Raw genomic sequence first — 27351 nt, forward strand, 5'->3', positions numbered from 1 at the left:
AACGCTCCCTCTCCTCTCACATCCTCCGCACAATCAGCTGTGAAACTGCTGATTCTCGACAATCTCTGTGTGATCTGCGGTCTGACCCATCCATCATACAGTCAGTCACTGGAGTACTGACAGCAGAGCTCCCTCCATGGCATCTCTCTGAATCCACGATTCTCTCACCCTCCCGCCCGGTCGTGACATAAACAGACTATCCGTGCGCTTTTCCCATCTCACTATGCTGCAGATCGGAGATGAAGTGGTTTATTTCTCGGCGGTGTTTCTGCTTGTGATTCTGGGGACGAGGAGCGCCACGGGGGCCTCAATCCTGACCGCATTCCTCTATGTCTTCATGGTGATGTTCCGGTTTCCTCCGGTGCCCGCGGACCAGGCAGGCCGTGTCCTGCGGCCCAGGGCTCCTTCCGGCGGCGTCCCCGTCGTGGCGCACCGCGGAGGGAGCCACGATGCTCCGGAGAACACCCTGGCAGCGATCAGAGAGGTCAGACTGACATCCAGGCACCGGTCATCTGAAATGCTGGAGTACTGCACTATAGGAATCTATAGAGGCCCACATGAGAATCAAAGTCCCTAGAGAAATATTAAGACAGTTTTTCAAAAAGGATTTTGTCTGATAATAACTGCTATATAATTATATTGATGGCCTTGGCTAATAGTTGCTTTGGCAATGAATGTCGTGTCTTCCTTGGTTTTTAAAGTGTAAGCCTGCTATTGTTGATGGTCAGGTTTTTATCACCCTTTACAGCAATTACTGGAAGCAGGCTATAGTGTCTGTAAATGATACGATTGGTTACATGTGCTCCAGTCCTTAGCCTTGTAGTCTTATCTTTTTTACCCTTGAAATGAACCATTACATTGATCTTATTTGCATTATGAAGTCTAGAACTGCATAACTCCAGACCCACAGGCTAGAAAAGCCTTCCCTCCCCAATGTATCTCAATGTCCTTCCACATGTTGAAGGTGCCGAGTCAGCTGTGCTTGCAATGCCTCATAGCTGCCCCACATGCTGTCATCACTGTGCCCACCCACTCTTACCAAAATATTTCAGAGATCCCAACAACCTTTCTCCTCATATGTCCAGTTTATATCCAGTGTCATGGCAAATATAAGATGCATAACAAATTCCTCTCGCCAGCCACTGAACTGTTGAATCGGCTATTTTCAGGGTCAGTGATCACACCCTAATCATGCTGATGCTGTGCAGCGCTACAGTTTGCTGCTCCTCAGCCTCAGCATTGTCTTTGTTGTTAATGTCTATTTTGAGTATCTCTGAATCATGCCTTAATTTTCTCGTGTTTTAATGTTCATACTTAAGACATGCGAGATCTATTCTTGAGACCAGTTTTCATTTAACATGATTTTACTTATTTTCCTCTAATTCAAACCTGATTAAATGGTCAGTGGCTGTTAAGTGTGCAAAATCTTTCTCCACCAGTTTATACAAAATCCTCCTCTAGGTGTCACTTTTAACACATGAATATACTGTATCTTGAGTAACAGTAACACGATCACCCAGTCTTGCTCACTCAGCAAAGAGGCCCTGCTTTGTTCAGTACGATTTACCCATTCTTTACTTATGTTATCATTTTGAAAATTGTTGTAAAGCACTATTACTTCTCATAGCCATTTTTTTCTTGCTTTAGGCCAGTAGGAACGGGGCTACTGGAGTTGAACTGGACCTGAGTTTCACAGCTGACGGAGTACCCGTACTGATACACGATGAGACTGTGGACCGCACCACCAATGGCTCTGGACCAGTTAACAAAATGCAGTTTGTCCAGCTCAGGAGACTAGATGCTGCTGCTCACCACAGGCTGAGGTACACTGCATTTCAGTCGCTCACTTCACCTTGTCTAAATTTGTGATTTTATACTCAAATAAGGAAACTAAGGCTAATGTGTCCATGACAAAAAGTCTGTGAAAATTATGCCAAAAAGTCTTATTTGCAGAAATGTCCCACAAATATGTCACCATTTTTTGACACATCACCTCTTGTCCTACTTGTTCTTACTTGGATTTCATCACAGATGTTAAAGACTATGAAAAAAAAGGAACAGGAGAAACAAACTGGGAGCATGAATGTGTGAAATTTTTACAGCAGGAATATCATCTGAGTTTAACCTCTCACAACTGATGTGGTTGTCTTCGTGGCCAGGGAGAGATTCAGTGGAGAGAAGGTCCCAACTCTGCAAGAGGCAGTGGAGGAATGCATCAGACACCAGCTGACCATCTTCTTTGATGTCAAAAGTCAACCTGATAAGGTAGTAAATAAATGGATATAACCTTACCTGACAGACAAGTGTTAACCAAAAAGCTCTCTTTGTGGATACATGCATACCTGCAATTCAGCCAACCTCTTAGACAAGAGGCTTACTCAGATTGGCTTTTTTTTTGTGATCTGCACTTTAACCCTCTAAGGAGGCACACACTTCAGTAATTTCTCTGACAATAAATCAGCTTATTTAGAAGGTTACATAATGTTCTCCAAGCCTTTTATCCTGTTTTTATGGATGATTGAAAAAGGCCTCCCTTTTCATCAGGCTGCGTCAGTACTTCGTGAGATGTATAAGAAGTTTCCGGTCCTTTACAATACCAGTATGGTTTCCTCCTTTGAACCCAAAGTCATCTACAAGGTAACAAAAAATATTATGTATTAACACAAATGTTCATTATCATCTTTAGAATACTATTTAAGTATTCAGATGTTCATCTGATATATTTGAAGGTTTTGCTTAGTTTTTTCTGATTTCTGTTCCTTTATTTTCTTGCTTACTTACTCCCTGTTGACCTCTGACCTCTTCTGATTCATAGATGCGTCAAACAGATCCCAATGTAGTCACGGCTCTCACCCATCGGCCCTGGAGACTGAGCCGCTTTGGTGACGGCACTCCTCGGACTCCGTCATCATGGAATCAGCTGTGGACCGGGGTTCTGGATGTGTTGCTGGACTGGGCTCATCACCACATACTGTGGAAACTCTGTGGAGTCTCCGCCATCCTGGTGCAGAAAGACTTCATCTCTCAGTAGGCGACATTAAATGGGTTTCTTCATTGCGATGCAAAGCTGTGTGTGTCACAGAGTTTACGGGTGTCCTGTAAGATGTTAAAATGACTATGTATGCTCATAGTAGTGAAAAAAGAAGAAAAATACTAAACTGCTTCCAGTCTAAAAATGGTGTCATTTTATGGTGTCTGTATGAGTTATTCTCAACTTGGAGATCAATAAGATTGAGGGGTCATAAAATAATCAGAGACAGTGAGAAAACACATTTGAATATGCAAAATGATGTTCACTTTTTCTAACTTTCCTTCTACTTTTTGTTGTTTTTTTGTGAAATATGAGAACACTTCACACGTATAAAAATCCTTTTAAATGAAACTAAAAAGAAAGAAATATTTTTCTTAGTTCCAACTGCTCACAGTTCTGTTATTATGGCTCATGGCCAGATATGACTTTGTTTCATTTTTTACAAGCTAAAAAGATTGCAGCTGAGAGCATTTCTCTTGCTTTGAGCCCTGCTCTTCATCCTCCGATCTGTTCTCTCTTCCCTTTCTTCTCTTTTCTTTCACTTAGGGACTATGTTCAGTACTGGGCAGAACGTGACGTGGAGGTAGTGGGCTGGACTGTTAACACAGCTGTGGAGAAAGATTACTACCAAAACCTGCTCAACATTGGCTTCATCACTGACAGTCTGCTGGAAGACTGCGATCCTCATTACTGAATGATGACACACTCATACGAGGTCTCTCAAGACGTGACAATGATTAAAAACACCAAGAAAAAGCTTCCTTATGAACAAATTAGAAGTTTCATTACTACAGTTCAAAGGTTCTTTTCTTCTTCTTTCAAAGAGACAAATATACTGAAAAAGTTTAAAGAGGGAGGAAGCTTGATATTTGGTGCTAACTAACTATGTGGTGGCAATCGAACAAACCAAGCTTTCCAGAAAAACTAAAATGATTTGGTGTAAAAGATAAGAACACATTGTTACCTGTAGCTGGCATACAGGTCATTTCCCTTTAAATCTACAGTCATGTTAAACCATAAAGGCTCTACTGTATCCTTATCCTACTACCAGCAGCTATACCTTCAACTCTTCTGGACCAGGGATTAGGATTATGCTACCTTAAAGATCTTTTCTACCTTCTGTGCTGATCTTTCAGAGGCTTTGTTGGGCTGTTTAAAGAGACATCAGTGTATATAATTGTAACTTTAGACATCTTGGCATTGTATTAATGCCTGCTATCATGATATTTATCCAATTCATAGGCTTCTCCTGTGCATATTCTACAACTTGACATGATTGTTTTGAGTGTTCAGAAATCTGCCTCCTGTTATGAAGTGCCGTTGTTCCACAAATACATGAGAAATGTTATCATCAGGCATTAACATATAAAAGACACCAATATAAAGAAGACAAACAACTTGTAAAACTATAGAAAGTCAAAATGTCAGAGACTGAAAACACCTTTCTCTTAATCCAGCATTTTAACAATCGCTTGGAATAAGAAATGTTTATCTATCTATGTGCCGACCTCAGTACTCTGTGATGTTTTGACACATCTCTGCCACCAAAGACCTTGCAGTTTTGGCACACAAAAGAATTAAAAAAGGCTAAACGTATTAATTGTAGCTGCACTGAAAGGCCTCTGTCAACTGTTTTATGATCAGGGCCACAAACAGGATTTAAAGAAATAATGAGGTCAGGAGTACAGATTCCTCCTGTGCCATCTGACCCGCAAAAAAAAGTTTGACTAGATCCCAAAAACTTGTAATACTACATTTCTGTCACATTACATTTATTCACTTAATATTTCAGTTATATTTTCTGTATATTTTATCTCTACATAATGGTCTTAATGCTGCTTTAAATAATTATCCACACTGCCAGGAGTATATAATTTTGAGGGTTAAACGCGAAATCCATTTAATTCATTTTTATTGAACTTAATTGTTTTGCATGAAAACAGTCACATATACATATACTGACTGTAGAGAGTAAACAGAATGTAAACTGTCCATTAAAAGCTCCAAATGTCCAGAAAGGACACAGAGCAAGTGGAATAAACTGACATGTAAGACCATCTTGTAGGCAAAAGATGAGGTTGAGGTTGTTCTTATAAAAAAAAAAAAAAATCTACCTTTCAACAAGACTGCAGTCTCAGATTCCAATGAGTGATGAATCAACAAGCGAGATTAATCATTAACATTTCTTTGTTTGGCTGAAATAAACTTGAGAATGTAAATCCAGTCCGTGCAACAGATGGAAGTTAATAATGCCTTTCAAATTAAATCCTGAATTAATAAATGTTTTTGTATTAATTTCTGTTAATGGTCAGCTGTGTGTGTCTTTATGGACTCTGTGGCTTTTCAATTAGCCGCAACATCACTATTTAGTATAGTAAAGCCTGATTGCATTGTAAACAGGGTTGTGTGTTTGTGTGTGTGTGTGGCTGCATTGTGCACCTGACCTCACCTGTGTGTGTGTGTGTGTGTGTGTACTGTAAATACAGATACGTTGGACAGATGAAAAGCCTGTTTAAGGACCCCAGAACGGATCCACAGTAGACAGATGACACCGATTGAATCAATTATTGACCCGCAAAATGTAACCCGGTCAGTATGGATTATATTTCTGACATGTATGTTACACTGAATGGCAAAAGTGGGGAAAAGAAGTCATAAATAAGATCAATAAAGGTCATCACTGTACTGCGTATTTGTGCCATCTACGCCGAGCAAAATAAGGGAAGAAGAATAATGTCAATCTTCATATTCTGGGTATCTGCTAGTCTCTACCAAGTGATGTAAAAGTGTAAATGGTGCTATGTGAGTTACAAATTGAATCCCCCATATACCACTGCACTGTCACTGTCTCTTTAAAGCGCCGAGGGAGGCGTGTAGGGACGTCGTAAGTGGTGCGTTTTGACGGTGTGCGTCCAATGTCTTATGAATGACAGCCGCTGTTTCAGGTTATATGACATTGTGGAACTGCGGGACACCTTAGCACCAGCACCGACGTAGTTCACATTGGCTGTCTGAACTGCAGGTGAAAAAAGAGGGAGGGTCGCCGATTGAGATGCGCCACGGCTGCTGGTTTTAAACGGGCGCACGCTTTTGCTCCCTGAGAGGTTACCAAACTGTCCGGCCGGCCGGTCTCATGCCCGCTCCGTGGATTTCCTTAACCTGCGAAGTGAAATTTGGCCCGATCAGCTGAGGGAGAGGAGGAGGGGACGTTTCTTACATCAAGACAGTTTCTTTTTCTTTTCTTCTTTTTTTTTTCTTTTTTTTTTTACAGCGACAGAACCTCGAGTAATGTGTTTCACTTAAAGCGCCTTTACAAGTAGACCTGCTCCTTCTTGCCAACAGGAGTCTAGTTCTTCTCACAAAGTGCCAAACTCTTAAGTTTACAGGTGGCTTTGCTTTCGCATGATGTACACAATTACAAGAGGTCCCAGCAAACTGGTCACCCAGCGACGCACAGGTAACAACCAGCTGTCAACCCTCAAACACTTTCTGGATAGATCCACCATGCGTTCATCTTGTTGGATAATGATTCATATGAAACCAACATGTGCATATTATCTTACTTTCTAGGGCCTACACAGCAGCTTGACAACAAAATAAACGACTTCAAGCACAAACAAACGTCCTGGAGTATGCCTGAGTAAGTATTCAACTTCTGGAGAGACCACCTCCATGTAATGAATAAACACTAGAATGCTCTTTTGTGCTGCTTATTCATGTGTGTCTTAAAGGTTTTGGACATTTTACAAGGGTCAGGCTTACTTGGCAGATTAATAGTGTTGGTTAAAGTGTGTGACAGTGTCCTAGCAGCAGTGGACGTCATCAGCTTGAGACAGGCAGCGTCCATCAGGGAAGGATTGAATGATTTATAACACACCTCCACATTCCAACTTCACCAAGGCTCAGTGTGCCTGCTTGGCTGTTTTCATGCCTTTGAACCAGGCAGCATGTGTGTGTGTGTGTGTGTTTGACCTTGTGGGAAGGAGAAGGTTGCACATGGTCCTTCATTCAGCTGTTGCAATCTCTAAACTCCTGCACAGCCAACCTAGTGTACCTAATGTGCTAGACATTTTAGGCCCAGACATTTAAGAAATCTCCTGCTGGAAAATGGGTGTGTAAAATGTTTTGTTTCTGACATGTTTTCTTTCTCCGCATGCCCACCAGCCTTCCTGCACCCAAGATAGTTTTCAACCGTCTGAATGGTAAGAAGTACCATCACCCTGCACCAGCTCTGCCCGCAGACAACCAGCAGGAAGAGAGCTTCACCCCTGCACATGAGGAAAACGTCAAGTTTGTCTATGACGGTAAGGATATTAGTGAACGGTCTGACTGGAAATGCGAGTATATGACACTTGACTGCACTTTTCATTGTGTCATTGTATGCACACACACACACACACACACACACGCACACACACGCACGTCTTCCAGCCTGTCCCTCACCGGCTGTTTTATGAATGACATTGTTTTACTATCAGAGTTTAAAAGAACTGCTAACTAGCCCCCCTCCCAGGCCTCACCCACACAGCTGCTCTGACACAGATAGGCACCAAACAGAGAGCTGCTCTCACACCCACATATTATGCTCCTTATGCCCCCCCACTGACACGTGCTGAGGAAAACAGCATTTTTGGCTTTGACTTCATGGACACCAGCCACTCAGGGAAAGGGTTTTGTTGTTTGCTTTAAGGAGAGGCTGCAAAGGGGTCTGACAGTATTAAGGGTTTTGCTGGGTCTGGGTGAAACTTTACACAGTGACCCAGTTTTGATATGCGTGGTTCTCTTTAACATTCACAGGCTCGTTCAGTCTCCAGGAGACTTCATTTGGCTCAGCCATTCTTACTTTTCTGTGCCCTGCAAGTTGTTGGCATTGAAGCTCAGCCACGGCAGCTCATAAACAACTTCAGTAACCTTGTCATTGAGTAGACAAGGACACATAGTAGGCCCGACCCCCGCGGTTGAGAACAAATACTACCCAGGGCTGATTGATACAACTCTGCTGAAAATACCTCAATCCGTGATATAAACAGTCTAGTTCAGCAGACTATTTCTGAAAGTCATGACCTGGAGGTCGCTACCAGAGATAAAAAATCAGCCATAGTTCACATACACACACACTACATGTGACGAGTCCACATGTTGCCTTATTTGAAATACAAACGTTTGCCAGGAGTGGCATGCCTTTTGTAGCAGTTGCCCTTGTGGACTTTACTTGTTTGACACTGGGTGTGACTGACGCTGGGGTGCAGAACAGATAGATATTACCTGCTAATGACTTTCTTAATAGTATATCTTTAGGGTCAGATTATTATTATTACAATTATTTATTTTATTTTACTTATGGATGATGCACCACCATGAATATGACTGTGGTAAATACTGGTTGATGTGCAGGCTCTGATAGCCGATTAGACGCTTACTAAATGAAATAATGGATATACAGTATCTTAGAAGTGTCAGTGTTGACTGCACTGACTGATTTGTTGTGCTTTCAGCGTGGCAGGAGGTGGTGCAGCAGGAGCAGGAGCAGGGGCCCAAGGCAGCCCAGGGAGCAGTTCACTATAAAGAGACCACTCCCAGCCCACACATGGACAGTGAGTACAGCTTCATCCTCCTCTATCCTCCAACAACTCTCATGTCTTCAGGTCATAAGTCAGTGTTTAATAATTAATTAAGGCAAGATTTCTTATAAAAATAAATCTGTGTAAAAATGAGAATCAAGGTTTACTGGTTGACATACAGGATGAACTGGTAGTATTTGTCTTGTTTAGTCTATATGATAACTGCCACAGTCCTATAGCTACTGTTACCTGGAGAGTAGGTTGTATCATGACAGCCAGCCAACTAAGGATTAGTAGAGCTGCTTCTGATCCCTCCAGCTGGAAGGAAAGGAGCAGAGGTTAAGGACCTGTCTATCCTCATTGTCTAAATAAGATGTGGCAACTCATTTTTAGATACTAATTTACATTTCATACTTATTTGTCATTGTCAACCCACATGAAGTTAGTCTTTAAAAACACAATTTATGACGTGCATGGGTGGGAAGATTTTCAGATTTTCCATGTGGTCTGTAGTCATTTAGATTATTTCATTTTGCAGACAGTAATCAAGAGTGCAGACACCAAATGTGCACCGAATATGGTCTCTAAACAGCCACTGATTTAATTGCTGACTATTAATCTCTAGGTGTAGTTCCTCTCTGTGTCTATATCTATCTATCTATGGAGGTGTGTGATAGATAGCTAGATATAGATCATTTATATTTGGCTCTGACCCTAACCACCTCACTCTTCATGTCTAAACCTAATCAACGAAGGCAATGAGTACTAGCCAATTATCACAAAAAACCACTAGAGGGCAGTGCACGTCAACTTTCGACAAAAAGCGTCAATGTAGACAAAATGCTGTACTAAATCTTCCAGTCATAACTTTAAAATGTATCAACTTGACATCAAGATGTGTTTTATTGTTTCTACATAAATACACACAATGTTAAAACCTAGAAATAACCTGTGATAGAGCTTCTGTAAGGTTAGCTGTTTCGTCCCTACTTAGTATTGTAGATGAACTGAAAAATACAGACAAAAATATTTTTTAAAGATATTTATTTATTTATAGTTTTGACTGTGCCATTTATTTTATTTTTATTCATTGATTTTCATTTGAATCAGAGTTGTGTCTACCTGTCCAATTTATTCCTGGTGTGTAATGAACATAATCTTTTCCTCTTTTCTTAGACTTTGTGCCGATAGATCTGGATGAATGGTGGGCTCAGCGCTTCCTCGCCAACATCGACAAACTATCCTGACACTGTTTTTGGATTTTTGTATCTTGATGGACGGTCAGGAGATGGAGGCCTGAGGCAGGATGGCTCACTGAGGAGGAGAGGAAACCTTGGAGCAGCAGCTCTTAGTGCCCTCATGTGGTTAAAATGGACGGACAGCACTGGGACGCCAACATAGAAACCACAGTCACTTCTCTTGAAGTCTAGCCTTTTAACCACAATTCATTCAACTCTGAATAGTCCAGTCTGCAACAGACAGCACACTGGAGGACGACGTCTTGAAGTTGAGGTTTCTCATCTTACTTCCCGCACAACTGAGATGTAATGTTACTTTGAAATGCAGTAAAAATTGTCTTTTCAAGAAGCTCTGTACTAATCATCTTTTTTTTTAACCTGTCATTAGAGTGGAACTGTTTATTCATTTCATCATCTTCATATACAATGCTGTGAAACCTGTTAAATATCCATGTTTGACCACTGACAACTCACAATTGTAGCTAGAACCTCATCTGAATTCAAAATTATTTTCATTACAAAAAAAATATTCAATAATGAGAAAGGATGTAGAGATTAAAAAAACAAAACAAAAACAAAAAGAAAATAGACAATGGTAACAGCTCAATTCAGCAGTTAGGACGTAACAGGATTTTCAAATGCAGTTCAGGAAATCAGATTGTTTTACTTCTACATGTGTCTGACATAAGTTTTAATGTAACTGAATGACTTATTCTCACTTCATACCTCTTCATCTCTACATTGTTTGTGGCTGATTTGCATCCAGACTATTCAAGATGTGGCCTGAAAGTTGAAAACGTGTAACCAAAAACTTCAAGACAGACCTGTGTATGGCACATAGACTTTCTAATATAATTACCAAAGCGTGAGGACATTCAGTCTTTATAGCAAAGCTCTCTAGGAGGCTGCTAACAGTTCATCTTCCCTCCATGTTTTTGTTTTAAAGCCTTTTTGTGCTCTCCGTCGGCGGGGATGAAATACTCCAGAAGGGGAAACAGATGTAATTTAATGGCTCCAGATGAACAAAGGCCTGTAGTGCTCTTCAGAAACTGCAGTTCTCAAGCTTTGTTAAGCCCTTCAGCTGCTGTAAATGCTTCAGTCTAACAGGCCACTGTCAGTCTGCACTGTTCATGTCTGCTCGCAGCTCTCAGTGCTTCTCCAGGGCTTTTGCCAGCAGATCGTTGAGGCGGGAAATCATCGGCCGGGGATCATCATTCAGGCCTGCTGTGATCATGGCGTTGTCATAGACCTGAAAAATATAGATACATGTTTAAAACTGCACCGGTTGGCTTCAAAACTATTATCAAATCATGTCAAAGACAATAATGACGTTTACTTATTTACCTGGTTAGCATTTTACATGTTACAGTTTTCTTTGCCTTCTATGATAGCAAAAAAAGTCAACATGGGCTTTGGGAAACTGATTCACATTTTTCCCTATTTTCTGATATTTTATAGACCAACAATCAATTAACTGAGAAAATACTCAGATAGTGATCAAAGTAAACAATAATGAAAATACCTGTTAGCTACAGCTTTACAATAATACCTGGTGAACGGGGTGGATGACATGCTGCCAGAACAGCTAACCTGACAGACCAACACCTATTGTTTATCTATGATTGTGATTACATTGATATTTTTTACTTAAATTATGAAAAACAATTCCCTAAAAAGATAGTCCCCAGCAAATGCATTATTTCCCCCTGTTTGAGTAACAAGAGCTAAAACTTCCAATTTTGGGACATTTTGGAGACTTTCTAATAGAGAAACCACATATTTTGGACCTCTTTTTAAGATGTATGTCTAAGTATCAGTGGAGTTGAATATGGATTTAGAAAGTATGGAAAAATGGTCTTTTCATGGGATGTGTTGACAGACACAAACTAGCTTTATCCTTAAGCACATACCATTATATAAATCTAACTCAGGAGATCTTGTTGTTAGTGCAATAATAACTGTTTTTCATATCTAGATGTAATCCACAGTACCTGTTCCAGCAGCAGTCCAGCCAGTTCAGCGTTTGTGTCCTTCAATGCTTGCATCTTCTTGATCAGATCATGCCTAGTAGATGAAAGAAAAAGTGCAGGACAGTGAGAGCTGAACATTACTTAGAACAATTACCTCTTTTTTTCTTCCATCTATTAAAATCCACCCCACTACACACACACACACACACACACACACACACACACACACACACACACTTCTCTCTCACCCTGCGTTGATCTCCAGTGTGGGCTGCAGGATCTGGGCCCTCTCCTCTGCGCTGCGGGCCAGCTGCTGGGTGCGGAGGAAGTGGCGTGCAGCACCCATTTCAAGCACGGTGATCATAGCTGGGTGGGTGTCCAGCCGCGGTGTCAGCTGGGAGCCAAGGGAGAAAATGTATTATGCATGGTGTTCTTAGGATGAAATATTAGACTAATTTGACAACTTAAAGACATGGGACATAAAAAAATCAGTTGCTTAACATTCAAATACTTGATTTCTTAACAGGAAAATGAACATTTGAGGTCTTGGATTGAAATCTTTACACTTGACACAAAACCAAAATATGAAACCCATCATACTAGCCACTCATTCTTTACCTTTATGTTGGTGACTCGGGTACCCAGACTATTTTTCATCCAGGCTATCAGGTCGTCCGCCTGCTCCTGTGTCAAACGTTCAGAGGCTGCAGAGGAGAAAAGGAAAGCAGGAGTCAGAGCTGATTTGGGTCGCAGGAAACATCACATCTGTAATCCTAACTGGAGACAAGAGAAGGAACCAGACCAGGTTTGCTCTCCTCGAACTTCTCCTCCTTGTAGTGATCGACCACGATGTCAGTCTCAGCTGAGATCAGCTTCTTCTTGTCAAACTCTCTGAGGTGGAGCAGGGTCAGCTCATCAAACTGCTCATAGCAGAACAGGACCTGCACACAAGCCATTTTCACAGTCTCTATTAGCTTCTTACTAACAGACCTGACGCCTCACAATGATGTGTTTTAAGGATTAAAATATTGCATGCTTACACTGAATAAAGTACAATGTTTAAAGCTGGACAAAGCTACACAATGAGGTTCAAAGTTTGGCTGTAAGCAAAAACATTTTAGATCTTGTTTATAACACCAAGATTTAAATAAGTCCCTTTTTGTACTTGTATAACCATAAAACATAACATTACGGTTGGTTCTAAATCCAACATGTTTGGTGCATTCACCCTTTTAGTTTGTCTTGTTTATGCTGGTGTCAAAGCTGCAATTCAGTTTCAAAGAAAGTGTGGGTCTCTGTACTCTTCCAAACTCTGGTGTGGTTTGATGTCTGATAGAATATACAATAAGAGGCTAAACTACTATGAAAGCCATCTTCTGATTGTAGGACCTGTTGAAGAATCGATATGTATAACCAATGAGTATTTGTATGCAAGATTTTTGGTAACCATAGTAACATGTTTGCTTTAGCAGATTATCTTTGTTTTTTTATTCCTTTTGTCTGAACTAAGTGAACAGAACAAGAGGAACTGAATCAGACCAGAAACAAGTGCCTGGACATAGTTTTATATTTTTGCCAATTCTGAGCTTATTCCTTCAGTGAGTATCAAGTGTTATAAATCATGTGATTCAGGGGAACCTACTGTTTCTTTCTGGTGCAATGTAAAGTCACCATCATGCATTAACTTTGTGTGAGCATACCATATTTAACAAAAAGAAAAGAAAAATGCCCAATGAAAAAAAAATTGTTTTGTTGAATAACGCCACAGTTAGCCTGAGACTCGAGTGTGGTGACTCGAGTGAAGCCTGTCAAGCTCCAGTTTCCGTATCATGTGCCTGCATAAACTATGAATCAGCCCTGATGTTTGTAAAGGCGCCGATCAAGGTGCTTTGGAAAGCTGATAATCTCACAGTTCAGACAATATCATAAATGCATCCAAAGTTATTCATGTTTTATAGAACATGGTCTAGTATAGCGTTGATGTTTCATACATTTGGGGCATAATGTGATGAGCTAGCCATTGTGAAGTGTCACATTAGAGCTTTTATTGCATTGGCCTGCAACCTATTGATTTCTCAGTACACGTCTCTACAGGTATTATCATCACTAACAGCACTGTCAGCGTCTTACCTCCATGTCTTTCTGTTTCATGGCCTCGTAGTAGGGGGAGTGTTCTGCGAGATGGCGGTTGGGGGCACACAGGTAGTAGATGTTACGTGTGCCGGCCTTCATGCGGGAGGAATACTCCATGAGATTGGTCTGCTGGCCCGCTGGCAGAGCTGAAGACTCATACCTCAGCAGCTTCGCAATATCCTCCTGCACAGAGACAACATACACCGTGTTTCTGATGCTTTCAATATTGGACATATTTGGAAAGATGCTGAAAAGTACTGTGCATTTTTTTTACTTTTCCACAAGCTAATTCACCTTGATGTCCTGCTCCTGGGTGGTGACGATACCCTCTCGCATGAAGAGGCCATATTCCTCAAAGAACTTGCCGTACTTCTCTGGGTCCTTCTTGCTTTGGTCCAGCAGGAAACGGATCACCCTCTGCTGCAAAACGTCACGAAGCTTCCTGAGGCAAGAAGTGGAGTAAAAAAATCAGGAACTGTCTCACTGTTTGTGAATTCATGAGTATATAGACAGCAAACATTCCTAAAAACATAGATTTTAAATGATTAAAAAAAAAGAGTAAGACATTGTGGTGAAATGCAAGTGAATACATTTCAAACAAAGAGCAAAGGGAGTTGTAAGTCTGATGTTGTACCTGATGAGGGCGCTCTCCTGCAGCAGCTCTCTGCTCAGATTCAGGGGGATGTCCTCACTATCCACCACACCTGCACACACATGACATTTAGGTCAGGATTGGTTTTATTATAAAAACATGTGTTTCTTAAACCTATGCGTGTAAAAAGAGAGGAGAGATTCTGAAACATGGATAGGATCCACACCTCGGAGGAAGCGAAGCCACTTGGGCAGGATGTCAGTGGCTTTTGTCTGGATCAGAACCTTCCTGCTGTACAAAGCCACACTGGAGCCCATCTCCCTGCTCACGTCAAACATGGACGGTTTCTGTTAGCAAATAAATTCATGTTAGTAAAACTCGACTTTAAAACAATCTTTAACACAGGTTGCCATTACTTTAGGGGTTTAAGAATTAGCTTTGGGCCCGAAAAGTTGCTGGTCCTGGCTGTGCTTACAAAACTGCATCATACAGGAACAATAGAAAACAGCCAGTCGGGAGCTGCTCACCGCGTCAGGGACGTAGAAAATGCTTCTGATGTTGAGCGGGGCGTCTGCGCGGTAGTGCAGCGTGTAGCGGGGCTTGTCGTAGGCCTGAGCAATGTATCGGTAGAATTCCTCATGCTGCCAGTCGCTGATCCCTTTAGGCTCCATCATCCACAAGGCCTGATGAAACAGAGGTCAAATAACTATTACATTTTTTTAATTTATTAGCTTAAACTTGAAATGAAATGTAATGAAATGAAAATGAAATGTATTCTAAATGCAAAAAATATTTGACCAACATTTAGTTTTGTTCTAAATCTTCATTCAGGGAGCATATAAGCATTAAAACTGCTCACCTGCAGAGTGTTGAGCCTCCGTCCGTTCAGGAAGATCGGGAAGCTGACAAAGTTGCTGTATTTTGTTACGACGTCTGAAAAAAGACACAACAGCTTGTCAGCGTTTGGAGAGATGGACTGATGTTTAGCTCTAGTTTTGACATCATAGCCCTTCAGCGGCCTGGGGAAGCTCTGGCAGTTATACCTTTAACTCTGTCCTCAGAGCAAAACTCCTTGCAGTCATCTTTGAGGTGCAGTACGATCTTTGTTCCCTGTTGAACGCCACCGGCTTCAGCTATTTCAAAAGCCCCAGAGCTAAAAGGAGACAATGACAGAATATTTGGTTATACGCATTTCACTCTCTTGGTGTAAATAAAATGCTTTCTTTCATTGTTCTCATCTCCATTCCTTCCTCCCTCTCACCCGTCTGAGGACCACTTGTATCCAGGGACACTGGGCTCAGCCATTTGGGAGTAGACGTCCACACGATCAGCCACCATGAAGGCCGAGTAAAATCCAACACCAAACTGACCGATGATGGTGCTGCTGGCCTCTGCCTGGTTCTGCAGAGCATCCAAAAATGCCTGCAATTTGTAGAGGAGATGATAATGATGACTGAAAGGTGATCAGCAGGTTACATTGTTTATATACAGTGTGCACAGATGTGAACTTCAGAGACCTGCATTGGTGCAAAGTAATTTAGTACATTTACTCAGAAACTGTACTTAAGTTCAAATTTGAGGTACTTATAGTATTTCCATTTGATGCTACGCTATATTTCCACTCCATTACATTTCTGACAGTGAGGAGGAGAGCTCTTTGAGAAGCAGCGACAGTGAGTGCTCAGTGGATCTCCGTGGTTACGGGCTAGGCAAATTAGGGGGGTTTATATCAGTTTATATGTAGCAATGTCATTATGCAGGAAGCTACGTCAGGTCACATGTGAAAGTTTTTAGAAGGGCTTGAGAAAATAGCATTTTTATGTTAAAACATCTGTACTTGACTGTTTGGATTTTAACACATACAGAAGACTAATATAAAAACTGAAAAAAATGTATGTAATCACCCTTTAAATGGATCTGAATACGTCTTCCACCATTGTAGATCTGAACTGATGCATCAGGCTATATGGTCAAAATATTGGCACATTTATTGAAACCAATCAGCAAACAGCTGTCTACTCATTGAACAAGCAAGATGCACGACCCCTCACTCTAAAAACTGACCCCTCATGCAGGACAGACATAAAATAAATAACAGAAAGAGGAAAGGAAAAGTGCAAGAACAGCACGAAGAGCACAAATGGCACGAATGGAAGATCTACAACAACGGTTACCTTTGAGCCAGAACGGGCGATAGTGCCCAGGTTTGCAATCAGCTCGTCTTTGTTCATTCCGACTCCTGTATCCTGTAAAGAGAACAGAGAATCTTAAATCACTCAAACAAGAAGTCATTCCAGCATGTTGTAACATATTCATCCACCAGGGGGCGGTTACACTCACAAACAGGCCAGGAATCAAATCCTACTGAGCCCTTTTTCACTGCAGGAACTTACTAACCAGTAATATGGAACTTCCAATAACCTGCTTCTTCCTTATGTTATTATTGTGTTTTACAAACCAGGACATTTTGGATTTAACTCACTGAGAAAGCAACAATAGGACCAAATATACCATATCATATATATATATATATATATCATTACTGATTTTCTTTCACATTTAAGCTGCTTCAATCTCATTATAGTTTTGATGTTTTTTGTTTGCATTGTGAACTTTCATTTCTTTATAATCTTGTTTCATCTTTTCATTATTTGTCCATACAATTCGCCTTTTGGTTTCTACCCTTTAACTGCAGTTCCCATTACATGCCTTCTCTCCCAAAATGAGGGTGTAAACACAGTCCAACAAGCATTCTCCGTTTACATTTGTAGTTGTCCTGGTTGATAAAGATGCAGTAGTGATGTGGTGGATACAGTTCATTGTGGTCGCCCTTGTAAAAGGATTAGAGCTGCAATTACCTTTAAAAAAATAATAATTATCTGTAAATCGTCTATTTCATGAAATGCTAAAAGATAGTGAAAAAGTGGCATTCACAATTTCTCAGAGCACAGTGTTGTCTTCTAGATACTTGTTTTGTCTGGCTGACAGCCCCAAACCCTAAGATATTCAATTTACTGACATCACCATATCTGAGAATTTGGAACCAAAGACTAAATTTTGGCACTTTTGTTGGAAAAATGACTGAAACAATTAATCAAAACAGTTGAAGATTAATTTTCTTTAGATTGACTTCTTTTTAATTGACTTATTGCTGAAGCTCTATCTTGTCGTGAATTGTCACACAAGCACAAGCTCTAAAGAAATGTGAGTGACGAGTCACGAGTCACGGTTGACAGCACCTGAAAGTACCCTGAACTTACATTTAAATGTACATAAATTCCACCAAATGATCCACAAAGGGTTAGGGTTAGATACTCGAGGTAATACGTTTCACCAAAATTCAAGGTAGACCTAGAAAAGCAATACTAAATCAACTTAAATTCACACAGGCTGCACATCCTCCACAGAAGTAGGTGTACCTGGATGGTGAAGGTGCCCTTGGCAGCGTCAGTCTGCAGGTGGATCTCCATAGGAGCCGTTTCCCCATCTGCTGTCATCAGTTTGTGACGCAGTTTTTCCAGTGCGTCACTACCGTTGGAGATCAGCTCCCTAATGAACACCTGGTGGGATGAGAGAGAGAAGAAGAGCAGTTATAGTTAGATATATAGTTATATATATATATATGCTGAAACATTATACGTTTTTAAAAATTGTTAATGCTTTCTCTCTTTCACACACAAACCTCTTTCTCCGAGTACAGGGATCTGGCGACAATGTCCAACAACTTTTTAGTCTCAGCCTGAAATTCATGTTTGGAGAAGCTACCTGTAAAGATCAGAGGCAGGACAACATTAAAATCATTTTACATCTCACAACCAATAATTACTTATGGTTATTGGTTATGTGTGCAGCTGTTTCAGCACCTTGTACAGACTCGGTATCGCTGATGATTGTGTGCAAAGGTTCCTCCTCAGGCTCTTTCTCTGGCTCTTTCTCTGGCTCTTTCTCGGCCTCCTGGGTGCTGTAGTACGACTGCTGGCTGATGCCGAGGTAGGAGCACTGAGAGCTCCACACTCTGGGCCGGCTGCTCCACCTCTGCTGCTGTCCAACCTGCAAGTCTGATGACAAGTGGATTTAGCTGGAGGAGCTACCTCACAAGTAAGCTGAAGCAGTCAATGTTGTGTCTTATTGGATGTCTTAAAGAGGGATTACTAACCAGGGCACAAAGTTCTGAGAATCACACTCAGGTGTGTTGTTAAAAGTCAATAGAGGAGTAAAAAAGTTCTTTATGGAGTGAAAAAATTGACATTTATCAATTGACTCACTCTTAATCACAGTTAAGTGTAGCAGTAACCTTTAATATCAGCTTTTAAATCTTTATTTTCTCAACTAAATTTAAGTCTATATTTAAATAATTTAATTTGTGTGTAATCCTAAAATGGCAATTATTACATTAAATTATCAACAAGGAGCTTCCAACCATAAAAATATGGAGGGAATTTATAGTAAATTGAGAGTTTGTGAACACACACCAATACCAGATGTAATCACAATTGTCCATGTCTGTCATAAAACAACAGTCATGTGCCCAAATGAACATTGACAGCTTTTTCTTGCTGTAATGATTGCTCCTGTTCATACTGACGATTAGAAGATCACTTCATAATTCACTTACAGAGTGAAAGTGATGGAGGACATCCACAAGCCTCCTTCTGTGCAAAAATGTATTTCAGTTTATATTCAGCTTCAGATTACTTTATTCATCCCAGAGGGCAATTCAGTTTTTACAATCTACTCAGACCTTATACTAAACAAAACCATACACACACCAACTGACAGGTGTAGCAAGCTGTGCCAGAGACAACAGATTAGGACAGATGTGCATACTGACTCACACAAAGTTTGGGCAAGTAAAATAGACATTCAAAACATAAATACGTAATAAAACATTAAAAAAAAACATTCTACAATAAATTGCACAATGAATGACCAAGTAAAGTAAAATCATGATAAAAATAAACTATTTTGGTTTAGAAATAAATATGTAAGGAATAAATAAGGCAGTGATATTAAGGATATTCACTGAGGAAAAGGCACCTACTGCAGTCAGCATTTAACAACCTGACAGCAGAGGTCGCAAAAAAAAAAAAAAAAAAAAAGAGTAGTGATGAAGTGCCAGTCATCCAAATTAGCCAAATCAAGGCCTTTTAGTGGCAAAGTCCCTCTTTTTGTTGCTATACTTTTACACAGCTGAACAAGGAAAAACTGTCACAGGAAACACAAAGAGAGAGAATTTGATACTAAATATACTGTAAGTCTATTTGATATGACTATCTCAGACTGCTGAAGTCTCATTTAAGCTTCAGATACTTTTAAATCCAGTTTTGCACAAAATTGCAGTGTGTACCCACTCTAGATGTTGGTCACTTACACTGAAAACACATTTGATTAGGGATCTTTTATTAGCCAGTATGAACAGGAGGAATGATTAGAGTGAGGAAAAACTTCATTCAGTGTCTCTACATTAACCTACGTATTGACGTCACCCATGTTTGGGGGTCAAGTCAAACTCCCTGTTAGTAAGACCTCTTGAACTGTGGTAAAATAGCAGCAGCAATCCAAGGTTATGCATTATTTTTTTTCATAATGAGTAATGCATACGAGATGTTTCTGCTGTCAAACACAAATGTTCAATTAAATCAGTTCAATCTATAAATGACACTGTGGTTTTAGTCTGATGTAATAATAACTTAGTAGCTATCTTGCAGCTGTCAGCTATTCGGCTAGGCTAACACACACCTACATATACAGCTTACCTCCAGTGAAGGAGCGCGAGACAGCCCGGCTGCTCAGCCCGCGTGCACAGGTGATCAGCCGTGAGTTGCTCCTCTGAGAGACACCGAGGGCGAACCGAGCCAGCGCGAGGCACCGGGACATGATGAGAGACGAAGGGGACAAGTACGTACGAGAGGAGAGCTCCGGTCGTCGGTGAGTTACATGCGCTGCAAGAAGGACCCGAGCGTAATGACGTAACCGCGGCGTCCATCCCACTGCCTGATGAGAATTTGAATTATCACACTTACTACGATGCATCCCATGTAGAAAAAAGAAAAAAGAATAAAAAGAAGTATCTAAGTGCTTCCTTTTGTTGACGCGTAAAAAGGACAAAAGTCGTGTATGTACTACATTTATCCTTCATTTGAATCATTAACTAGTCACTTTTATTATTTGACATGGATTAATTTGTTCCTAATTTGCCCTTCAAGGTCAAACAGTGGTCATTTTAAAAGCCCTACAATTTTAGTTAATATATGTATACTTATTTAAATGCTGTAAATAAGTTTGTCGTGTTGATGTCGACAGTAGCTAAAATGATAATTAAATCCTGCAAACAATTAAAGCATTTAAAACTACTCTGATAATTATATTTGGATTAAGTTTTCAGGTAAAATATCAAACATTTGATGGTTCCCAAATGTGAGATTTAGCTGATTTAGCTCGCATTGCCTAATAATAAACATAATCTCTTAGTTTTGGACACTTGGTTAGATTAAAACATAAATAAAAAGTAGAGGCATTGTGGGCTCTTGTAAATTGTGATGGGCAACTTTGTAGTGTTTAAAAGACCTGCTGATTAATTGAGAAAATGATTGGTGGATTAACCAATAATCAAAGTAGTTTCATCCAAACAGAAGTGAGAGGCAGAGTCTGTGGCACACAGGTTTATTTAACAATATGGTATATAAGTACGAAATGAGCCATTTGAACCAGTTTGTACAGTGATTTCATTCTTATTTTCTGCATATTTACAGTACTGTCTAGCTGCATGATTTACATTAGAGAATAGTTCATCATCAGTTCAAGTTTAATGCAAGAGAGAAAATGATGCACAAAACTCTCTGAACACAAATCAGCAGTCAAACCAGTTCATTTCCCACCACAGGCAAAAGAGGTTTAGGACTTGATGAGAATTTCTTTAGACTGAAGGAGAGACAAAGCAATTATTTAAACATCTGCAAGACAAATACTGGGTCCAGGCCAGTAAAAAGAACATTCCGGCACCTGTGAACATTAACAAGCTTCGATGCAGGTTTTCTCTTAAACCTTCATGTTGTGTTTGGGTGTGTGCAGAAGTTCCTAGATCTATACAAATATGTTAATCTCCCATAGATTCTGCAAACAGGAAAGAAATTTAAGGCTTTCCCAAAGGCAGTCCTTTTGAAAAATGGCATTTTAGAATAAATTAGCCAGGAACAGAGAAACTGAGCGAGAGGTGAAACCTGGCAAAAAACTCCCAGACAAATAATTTTACAGTCTGCTGAACACAAATACGATATTAATTTGCAAAGGTACAAAATAAAAATAAAAAGAATAATAAAATGAAATATTTTTTGTTTTGAGAAGTTTTGTTAAAAAAGTCAATACCAGAGCATAACAAATGAAAAACAAATTTAAACAACACAAAGACCAGAGCAAAATCTTGCAAGGCTGGTCTGAACCAAAAATATATTCTTTGTGTCTTTGTTGTCTTCTTTTCAACAGCAATTATTAAATCACTCTGTGTTGGAAGAAAAAGCAGTCCGTTGGTTTAAGGAAAGTTCACAGTCCGTAGGCCTCATATGACTCATTTGTTTGCATTTCTTTTAGCTTTTTTTTTTTTTTTTACATCAGCAAGTACAAAAATGTCTCAGCTGAAAACAGAACAAGGCCTTTTTCTTCTGTCACGAAATGCTACAATCCTTCAACAAATTTCTCCAGCGTGTCTCCCGTGGTGTCACCGACCATACCCATGTCATTACTTAACCCCCCTCGGGTTGGTGTGTTAAGCTGCGGGAGCATGGCACTCTGCTCCGGTGTTCCCATGTGTCCCTGGTCCATGGGGCCTGACATCGGTCCTCCAAGGCTGGGGTGGGGGGAGCTGGAGTGGAGGGCGCCGTGCTGGGGTGAGGGTTGCGGCTGTATCCGCGGGGAGGGACTGGAATGCGGGGGCTGCTGCGAGGGCGGACGGGGCGATTGCACTGGGGCTGGGGAGCGTACTTGGTTTCCCAGGGTGTTTGCCATTGTTTGGCCAGGTAGGTGAGCTCCTCCCTGCACTTGGCCTTGAAGCATGTGGGGTTGTGGACTCATCGAGTTAGCCTGTGCTGGAGAGCCCATCTGCTGCTTCAACATCTGCTGCTGCTGTTGCTGAAGCATGCGCTGTTGGAGAAGGTTCTGGGCCCCATCCATGCCCATTCCAGGTTGGCCCATTTGTGGATTTGGAGGGAGCTGGCCCATGGGCCCCCCACCTCCTTGCATAGCCATTTGCTGCTGCATACGGAGCTGGGAGTAGCTAGCTGGCCCCGGCTGCTGCTGGGGGAACTGACCGTGGCCCTGAGGCATGCCTCCTTGTTGTTGCTGTGCCTGCTGCTGCTGCTGCATCTGCTGCATCCTGAGCAGCTGTTGTTGTCTGCGGTACAGCTGGGGATTGCCGTTTTGAGCAGCATTCATCATCTGACCTTGGGGGCCCATGGGTGCCATGCCCTGGGGCCCTGCCTGCTGTGGAGGCTGCTGCTGAGGTGGCATCCCTGGCCTCTGCACCTGATTTGCCATCGCTGCCATGGCCTGCATTCCTGCCTGGGAACTCAGCATAGCCTGAGGGTTCTGCTGCTGCTGGCCCTGCTGCTGTTGCTGTGGCTGGTTGGCCTGGTATTTGGCTGTCCTCTGTTTAATGAAGGCGGCCATGAGGTGGGGGTTAGACTTAAGGATGTTGAGGACCTGCTGCTGCTGCTGTGGGGAGCTGGGAGATTTGAGGGTGCGCAGTAACTCCTGCAGGGCACTCGGAGCAATATTACCAGGAATCCCCCGAGGCATGTTTTGCTGCTGTGGTGTCATGCCCGGCTGTGAGGGCCCCTGGGGGGGCATGACCCCAGGCATTGAGAGACCCTGTTGCTGGGGCATCATGGGTCTCTGCATGAGCTGGGCCTGCTGGGACATGGGGGTTCCCTGAACCTGCTGAGGAGCCATGGGGTTTTGTTGAGGAGGGACTTGGGGTTGATGACTCTGGGGATTCTGCATGGGATTCTGCATCCCTGGACCCCACTGGCCCTGCTGCATAGCCTGCATCACCTGGGGTCCCCGTGGCCCCTGCATTATCCGCATCTGGCCTGGCACGGACCCCATCATTCGTTGGTGGCCCATGGGCATCCCGTTCATGGCATAATTCTGCTGCTGCTGCTGCTGTTGTTGCTGCTTTGCCTTGACGACCATCTCAATCTCTCTGGCCACTTTCAGGGCGTTTAGCGGTGGCGGCTGAGTCTGCTGCTGTGGTGGTGGCTGAGGCTGCTGCTGTGGGTGTTGCATGTTAGGCAGAGGTGACTGCTGCTGATGGAGAGGGGATGACTGAGGCCCTGGTTTGCCTTGTGAGGATGGTGTCGGAGGCTGGCTGCTGCGGCCATTGTTGGGGAAACCTTGGGCAATATTTGCTGGGTTGGGTGGCTGCTGCTGTTGCTGTTGCTGTTGCTGCTGCTGCTGCTGCTGCTGGGGCTGGTTGGGCATGGGCTGCGGGGTTTGTGGTGTATTAGGCTGCTGCACAGAGTTGGGGGTGTCAGGGGCAGCTGAGGTAGGTGGAGATGGCATGGGCATACCCCTTCCAGCCATGGTGGCCATTCTGCGGCGCATCATTTGAGCCTGCTGGAGCCTGTGCTGCAGCTGCTGCTGACGGAGTTTGTGCTTGATGTTGAGACAGAAGGGAACAGGACACTTGTTCTCCTGACAGTGCTTAGCATGATAACAACATAAAGCGATTAGTTGCTTGCACACAGGGCAGCCACCATTTGTCTTGCGTTTGCAGCCCTTGGTGTGTTGGACCACCCTCTTCATCTTCTGGCATGACGGCAGAGAGCAGTTGGCATTGCGGCATTGGCAGGCATGGACCAGGGACTGGATGCAGCGCTGGATGCTGAGACGTCGGCTCTCCTGAGGGCTCTTGGAGGCTTCTCCACTCTGGCCATTGCTGTCATCGTCTATACCCAAGCCCCACTTCACCATCTGGTGCTCATGGCCCTTAATGTTGTAGCAGTTAATGCAGAGGTCGTAGTCCTGTTGATAGGTAAAGAAAACCACATTACGGTTATGTTGGGATTTAAATTTTATTGTAGATTGAAACACACAGAAATTCCACTCCTTTTTGTCTAAAGTACCACTATTCCTTACCTCACACACAGTGCAGTGCCAGCGAGTCTCCACATGGTGTTTGCACTCATTGCAAGTGTACACAAATCGGTCCTGGCCTTGGTTGTGCAGCTCTACCAACATGCACATTGTGCTCCATTTACATCTTCTCAGCGAGCTGAACTCCCAGTGCTTGTCCCTGGCCAAAGTCAGAAAGGCATCACGGCCATCCATCAGGTCACATGTCAACATAGGGTCGGGGTCCATGATGGGTGGCAGGGTGTTTACGACTGGCCCGGAATGAAGGTGGATAACAAAAAATACCTGGTAACAGAAATAAGGAGGAGAGATATTCTCCGTTAGATTAAAAGACAGTCACAAAAACCAATTCCCCACTCTCAGTCCATCCCATGTTGGAGGCAATTCTTACATGGGATATGCAGATGTGCACTGCTCTCTAAGCAGAAACTACATAGTTGCCATGTGGTGTGTCTTAATTATGAGGAGTACAAAAATTTGTTTTATAATTTGTAGAGTTTCCCACCTCCTTATGCTTCTCCATCGTGGCGTAGAGCTTCTGGGACAGATCGTTGGCTACATTCGGCATCCCAGGCTTTTTCTTGTTGGCTCGGCTGACGCTGCTCTTGTTTTTGTTGGTTTTCTTGTTGTTCTTCTTTTTGGCATTCTTGCTGTCAGCCTGGGCTCCCTGGAAATAGATGGACATGGACGTTTAGAGAGGCAGAGATTGCACAACAAGCAAGATGAGGTTATGCAATTAAGCTGAGTGGTTACACAATGCCTGAGTGGCTGCTGAAAGCTTTTATATAATGAGGACTTGAGGATGATAAAATGAGACAGAGGCCTTAGCACCAGGCTGTTGGTTTTGGCACAAAAAGAGCTCTCCTTTATTAAAACCCATTTCAAAACACTCAATCCACCTCCATCCAACTCACCTCTGTCGTCTCAGAGGAGGCCGTGTTCTCCTCCTTCTTCCTCTCCTCCTCCTCCTGCTCCAACTCTTTGATGCTCTCCTCCAGTACATTTGGCCAAAAGTCACCCTCAAAGTATGGCAGCTCGTTCGCACTGGTCAGCCTGTCTTCTGTTGCTTGCTTAAAAATGTCCTGAACACAGACAACACAATACTCCCATCAGGCAAGATAGTTTGGTAACTCCTCAACAGAATGTCTGCAAGTTGACCTGAGTTGAATATGTGACTTACAACAGCTTTTTACTGACAAATTTAAACGTGAGATCAGTTTTCAGCTGAAATCAAATTTAAAAACTAAGAAAAAAACCAAAATGGCTTGTTTGGGAATACTGTAAAGATTAGCCTACATTTTTTAACTATGCGTTGTCTAAAAATGGCTGGAAATGTAGTTTTGGTTGCAAGAATATTCGCAATAACCCATATCAAACACATGGGGGAGTCACTCGTATGTTGCGCACTTGGATTGGACTGGGTTTAAACTTCCAAGATAAAAAAAATCCTGTTTATCTCATAAGGTTTCAGATGTCTGTGTATTACCAGTACCAAACCTCATTTAACATTCAGGAACAACTGTGAGAATCTTCTAACAAAACAAAAATAAAAAGTTAATAACAGTGAATAGCTAATAATACCATACCAAAATAATTTGATTAACTGTGAAATTTTCATATCTGCCTGCTGTAGAAAACCAGGACTCATCATTTTTATTCTAAAAATAAATCACATAAATTCAGCAAAATAGGTATGGCATCTGACAGTGATGCTAATTAGCTGAGGATGTGTTTAGAGAGACAACATCCCACTGGGATGTGAATGATCATTTGCTGACCTTGTAGTCGTGTATGATCCTCTCAGCGAAAGCCTTGTCCAGCATCTTCCTGTACCACTCTTGGAGCCTCTTGGGTTTGGGGATCTTCTGGTCAGGAGGGTGGCAGTGGAAAATGTAGTCATCTCCTTCACTGGGTGGGCAGGCCCAGATGTGACCCATAACATACCTGGGCGGGACAAAAGTTATTAGCCACATAGCATTAGCAAGAATGATCCATATAGGATTGAATAAAACAATGTCAAATACTACAACGTGAAAAGCTACTTGTCACCTACCCCAGTTTCCTCACATACTCCAGGTAGCCTATTAAGATCTCATGGTACACTGCAGTCCTTAGCCCACGTGGTTTGAAGAAGTGAATACTGTCGAGGTATGATATGTAAACCCGTCTACAAGACAAACACAGAGATTTTAATATAACAGCCATTTATACACAAAAATCACACGACAGAATGTATCACTATTTAATCTTTGCTTTACCTGGTATTTGGAAAGGCGCACTCTGAGCCGTACTCCTGGACATGCATGCCGAAGAAACAAACATCCACTCCGTCTATTTCCTCAAATGCAAAAAGTGCTTTGGTTCTGTAAGGGAAGCTCTCCTGCATCTCGCCTGGGTCCACAAATCTGTAGAAATAGAAAAGGCATAGGTGAAGGTTGAGTTTTGGGGCTTTTTTGTTTGCAGTTGTTTTTGCAGAGAACGTAACTTGAACAATCACCTCATTTCTGTAGAGAGCGAGTGATAAAACTATTTTGGGCTCCGGACTCATGGGTCATTTCCATGATCAGGTCTTTTAAATGTCACACATGTTTATTTACATGGAGGTTACGTTTATGATATATGGACAACTGTACTGTAGCTGATATGTATTTTTAGAGCAAAAGTTGAGCCAGAAAACCACAAAATACATATTTGGTGT

General features: G+C 42.0%; 4 protein-coding genes across 5 annotated transcripts in view; 2 read left to right on the forward strand and 2 right to left on the reverse strand.

The window, feature by feature from the left end:
- The first annotated feature begins 223 nt into the window (after positions 1-223).
- LOC128378390 (glycerophosphodiester phosphodiesterase 1-like) lies at positions 224-3930 on the forward strand. Its single transcript, XM_053337892.1, has 6 exons — positions 224-484; positions 1648-1823; positions 2160-2265; positions 2545-2637; positions 2816-3027; positions 3578-3930. Exons 1-6 carry the CDS (start codon positions 224-226, stop codon positions 3723-3725), a joined length of 996 nt encoding a protein of 331 aa, XP_053193867.1. The 3' UTR covers positions 3726-3930.
- Positions 3931-5972: 2042 nt separating this feature from the next.
- LOC128378391 (MAPK regulated corepressor interacting protein 2-like) lies at positions 5973-10364 on the forward strand. The gene is made up of 5 exons (XM_053337893.1): positions 5973-6488; positions 6602-6671; positions 7196-7335; positions 8527-8625; positions 9769-10364. The coding sequence occupies exons 1-5, from the start codon at positions 6434-6436 to the stop codon at positions 9837-9839; spliced, it is 435 nt and encodes a 144-aa protein (XP_053193868.1). The 5' UTR covers positions 5973-6433; the 3' UTR covers positions 9840-10364.
- A 39-nt stretch (positions 10365-10403) lies between these two features.
- trap1 (TNF receptor-associated protein 1) lies at positions 10404-20441 on the reverse strand. The gene is made up of 18 exons (XM_053337890.1): positions 20282-20441; positions 18389-18583; positions 18208-18290; positions 17945-18085; positions 16700-16771; positions 15787-15947; positions 15569-15678; positions 15385-15458; positions 15053-15208; positions 14752-14872; positions 14568-14637; positions 14228-14375; positions 13931-14116; positions 12603-12741; positions 12419-12504; positions 12049-12194; positions 11822-11894; positions 10404-11079 (listed from the first exon to the last, which is right to left on the reverse strand). Exons 1-18 carry the CDS (start codon positions 20400-20402, stop codon positions 10978-10980), a joined length of 2184 nt encoding a protein of 727 aa, XP_053193865.1. The 5' UTR covers positions 20403-20441; the 3' UTR covers positions 10404-10977.
- A 729-nt stretch (positions 20442-21170) lies between these two features.
- The window catches only part of crebbpb (CREB binding protein b), a 37778-nt gene continuing 31597 nt past the window's right edge, over positions 21171-27351 (reverse strand). For both annotated transcript variants that reach the window (XM_053337811.1, XM_053337810.1), the window contains exons 25-31: positions 26912-27058; positions 26707-26820; positions 26432-26597; positions 25568-25735; positions 25159-25320; positions 24657-24938; positions 21171-24542 (exon numbers count right to left, since the gene is read on the reverse strand). In XM_053337811.1, coding sequence (XP_053193786.1) covers positions 22197-24542; positions 24657-24938; positions 25159-25320; positions 25568-25735; positions 26432-26597; positions 26707-26820; positions 26912-27058 — 3385 coding nt within the window. In that variant the 3' untranslated portion in view covers positions 21171-22196. The remainder of the gene's footprint in view (positions 24543-24656; positions 24939-25158; positions 25321-25567; positions 25736-26431; positions 26598-26706; positions 26821-26911; positions 27059-27351) is intronic.

Source organism: Scomber japonicus, chromosome 18, assembly GCF_027409825.1.
Source record: "Scomber japonicus isolate fScoJap1 chromosome 18, fScoJap1.pri, whole genome shotgun sequence".
In the NCBI taxonomy this organism is placed as follows: Eukaryota; Metazoa; Chordata; class Actinopteri; order Scombriformes; family Scombridae; genus Scomber; species Scomber japonicus.

Bases quoted from the DNA above. Each gene is read 5' to 3' on its own strand.
- LOC128378390 (XM_053337892.1), top strand. From the start codon at position 224: ATGCTGCAGATCGGAGATGAAGTGGTTTATTTCTCGGCGGTGTTTCTG. The intron at 1,824-2,159 runs GTACACTGCATT...CTTCGTGGCCAG, and splicing joins GCTGCTCACCACAGGCTGAG to GGAGAGATTCAGTGGAGAGA. The intron at 2,638-2,815 runs GTAACAAAAAAT...TCTGATTCATAG, and splicing joins AACCCAAAGTCATCTACAAG to ATGCGTCAAACAGATCCCAA.
- trap1 (XM_053337890.1), bottom strand. From the start codon at position 20,402: ATGTCCCGGTGCCTCGCGCTGGCTCGGTTCGCCCTCGGTGTCTCTCAG. The intron at 14,638-14,751 runs GTGTGGATCCTA...ATGTGTGTGCAG, and splicing joins GTGGCTTCGCTTCCTCCGAG to GTGTGGTGGATAGTGAGGAC. The intron at 11,895-12,048 runs GTGAGAGAGAAG...TTCATCTACTAG, and splicing joins ACACTGGAGATCAACGCAGG to GCATGATCTGATCAAGAAGA.
- LOC128378391 (XM_053337893.1), top strand. From the start codon at position 6,434: ATGATGTACACAATTACAAGAGGTCCCAGCAAACTGGTCACCCAGCGA. The intron at 6,489-6,601 runs GTAACAACCAGC...CTTACTTTCTAG, and splicing joins GGTCACCCAGCGACGCACAG to GGCCTACACAGCAGCTTGAC. The intron at 8,626-9,768 runs GTGAGTACAGCT...CTCTTTTCTTAG, and splicing joins TCCCAGCCCACACATGGACA to ACTTTGTGCCGATAGATCTG.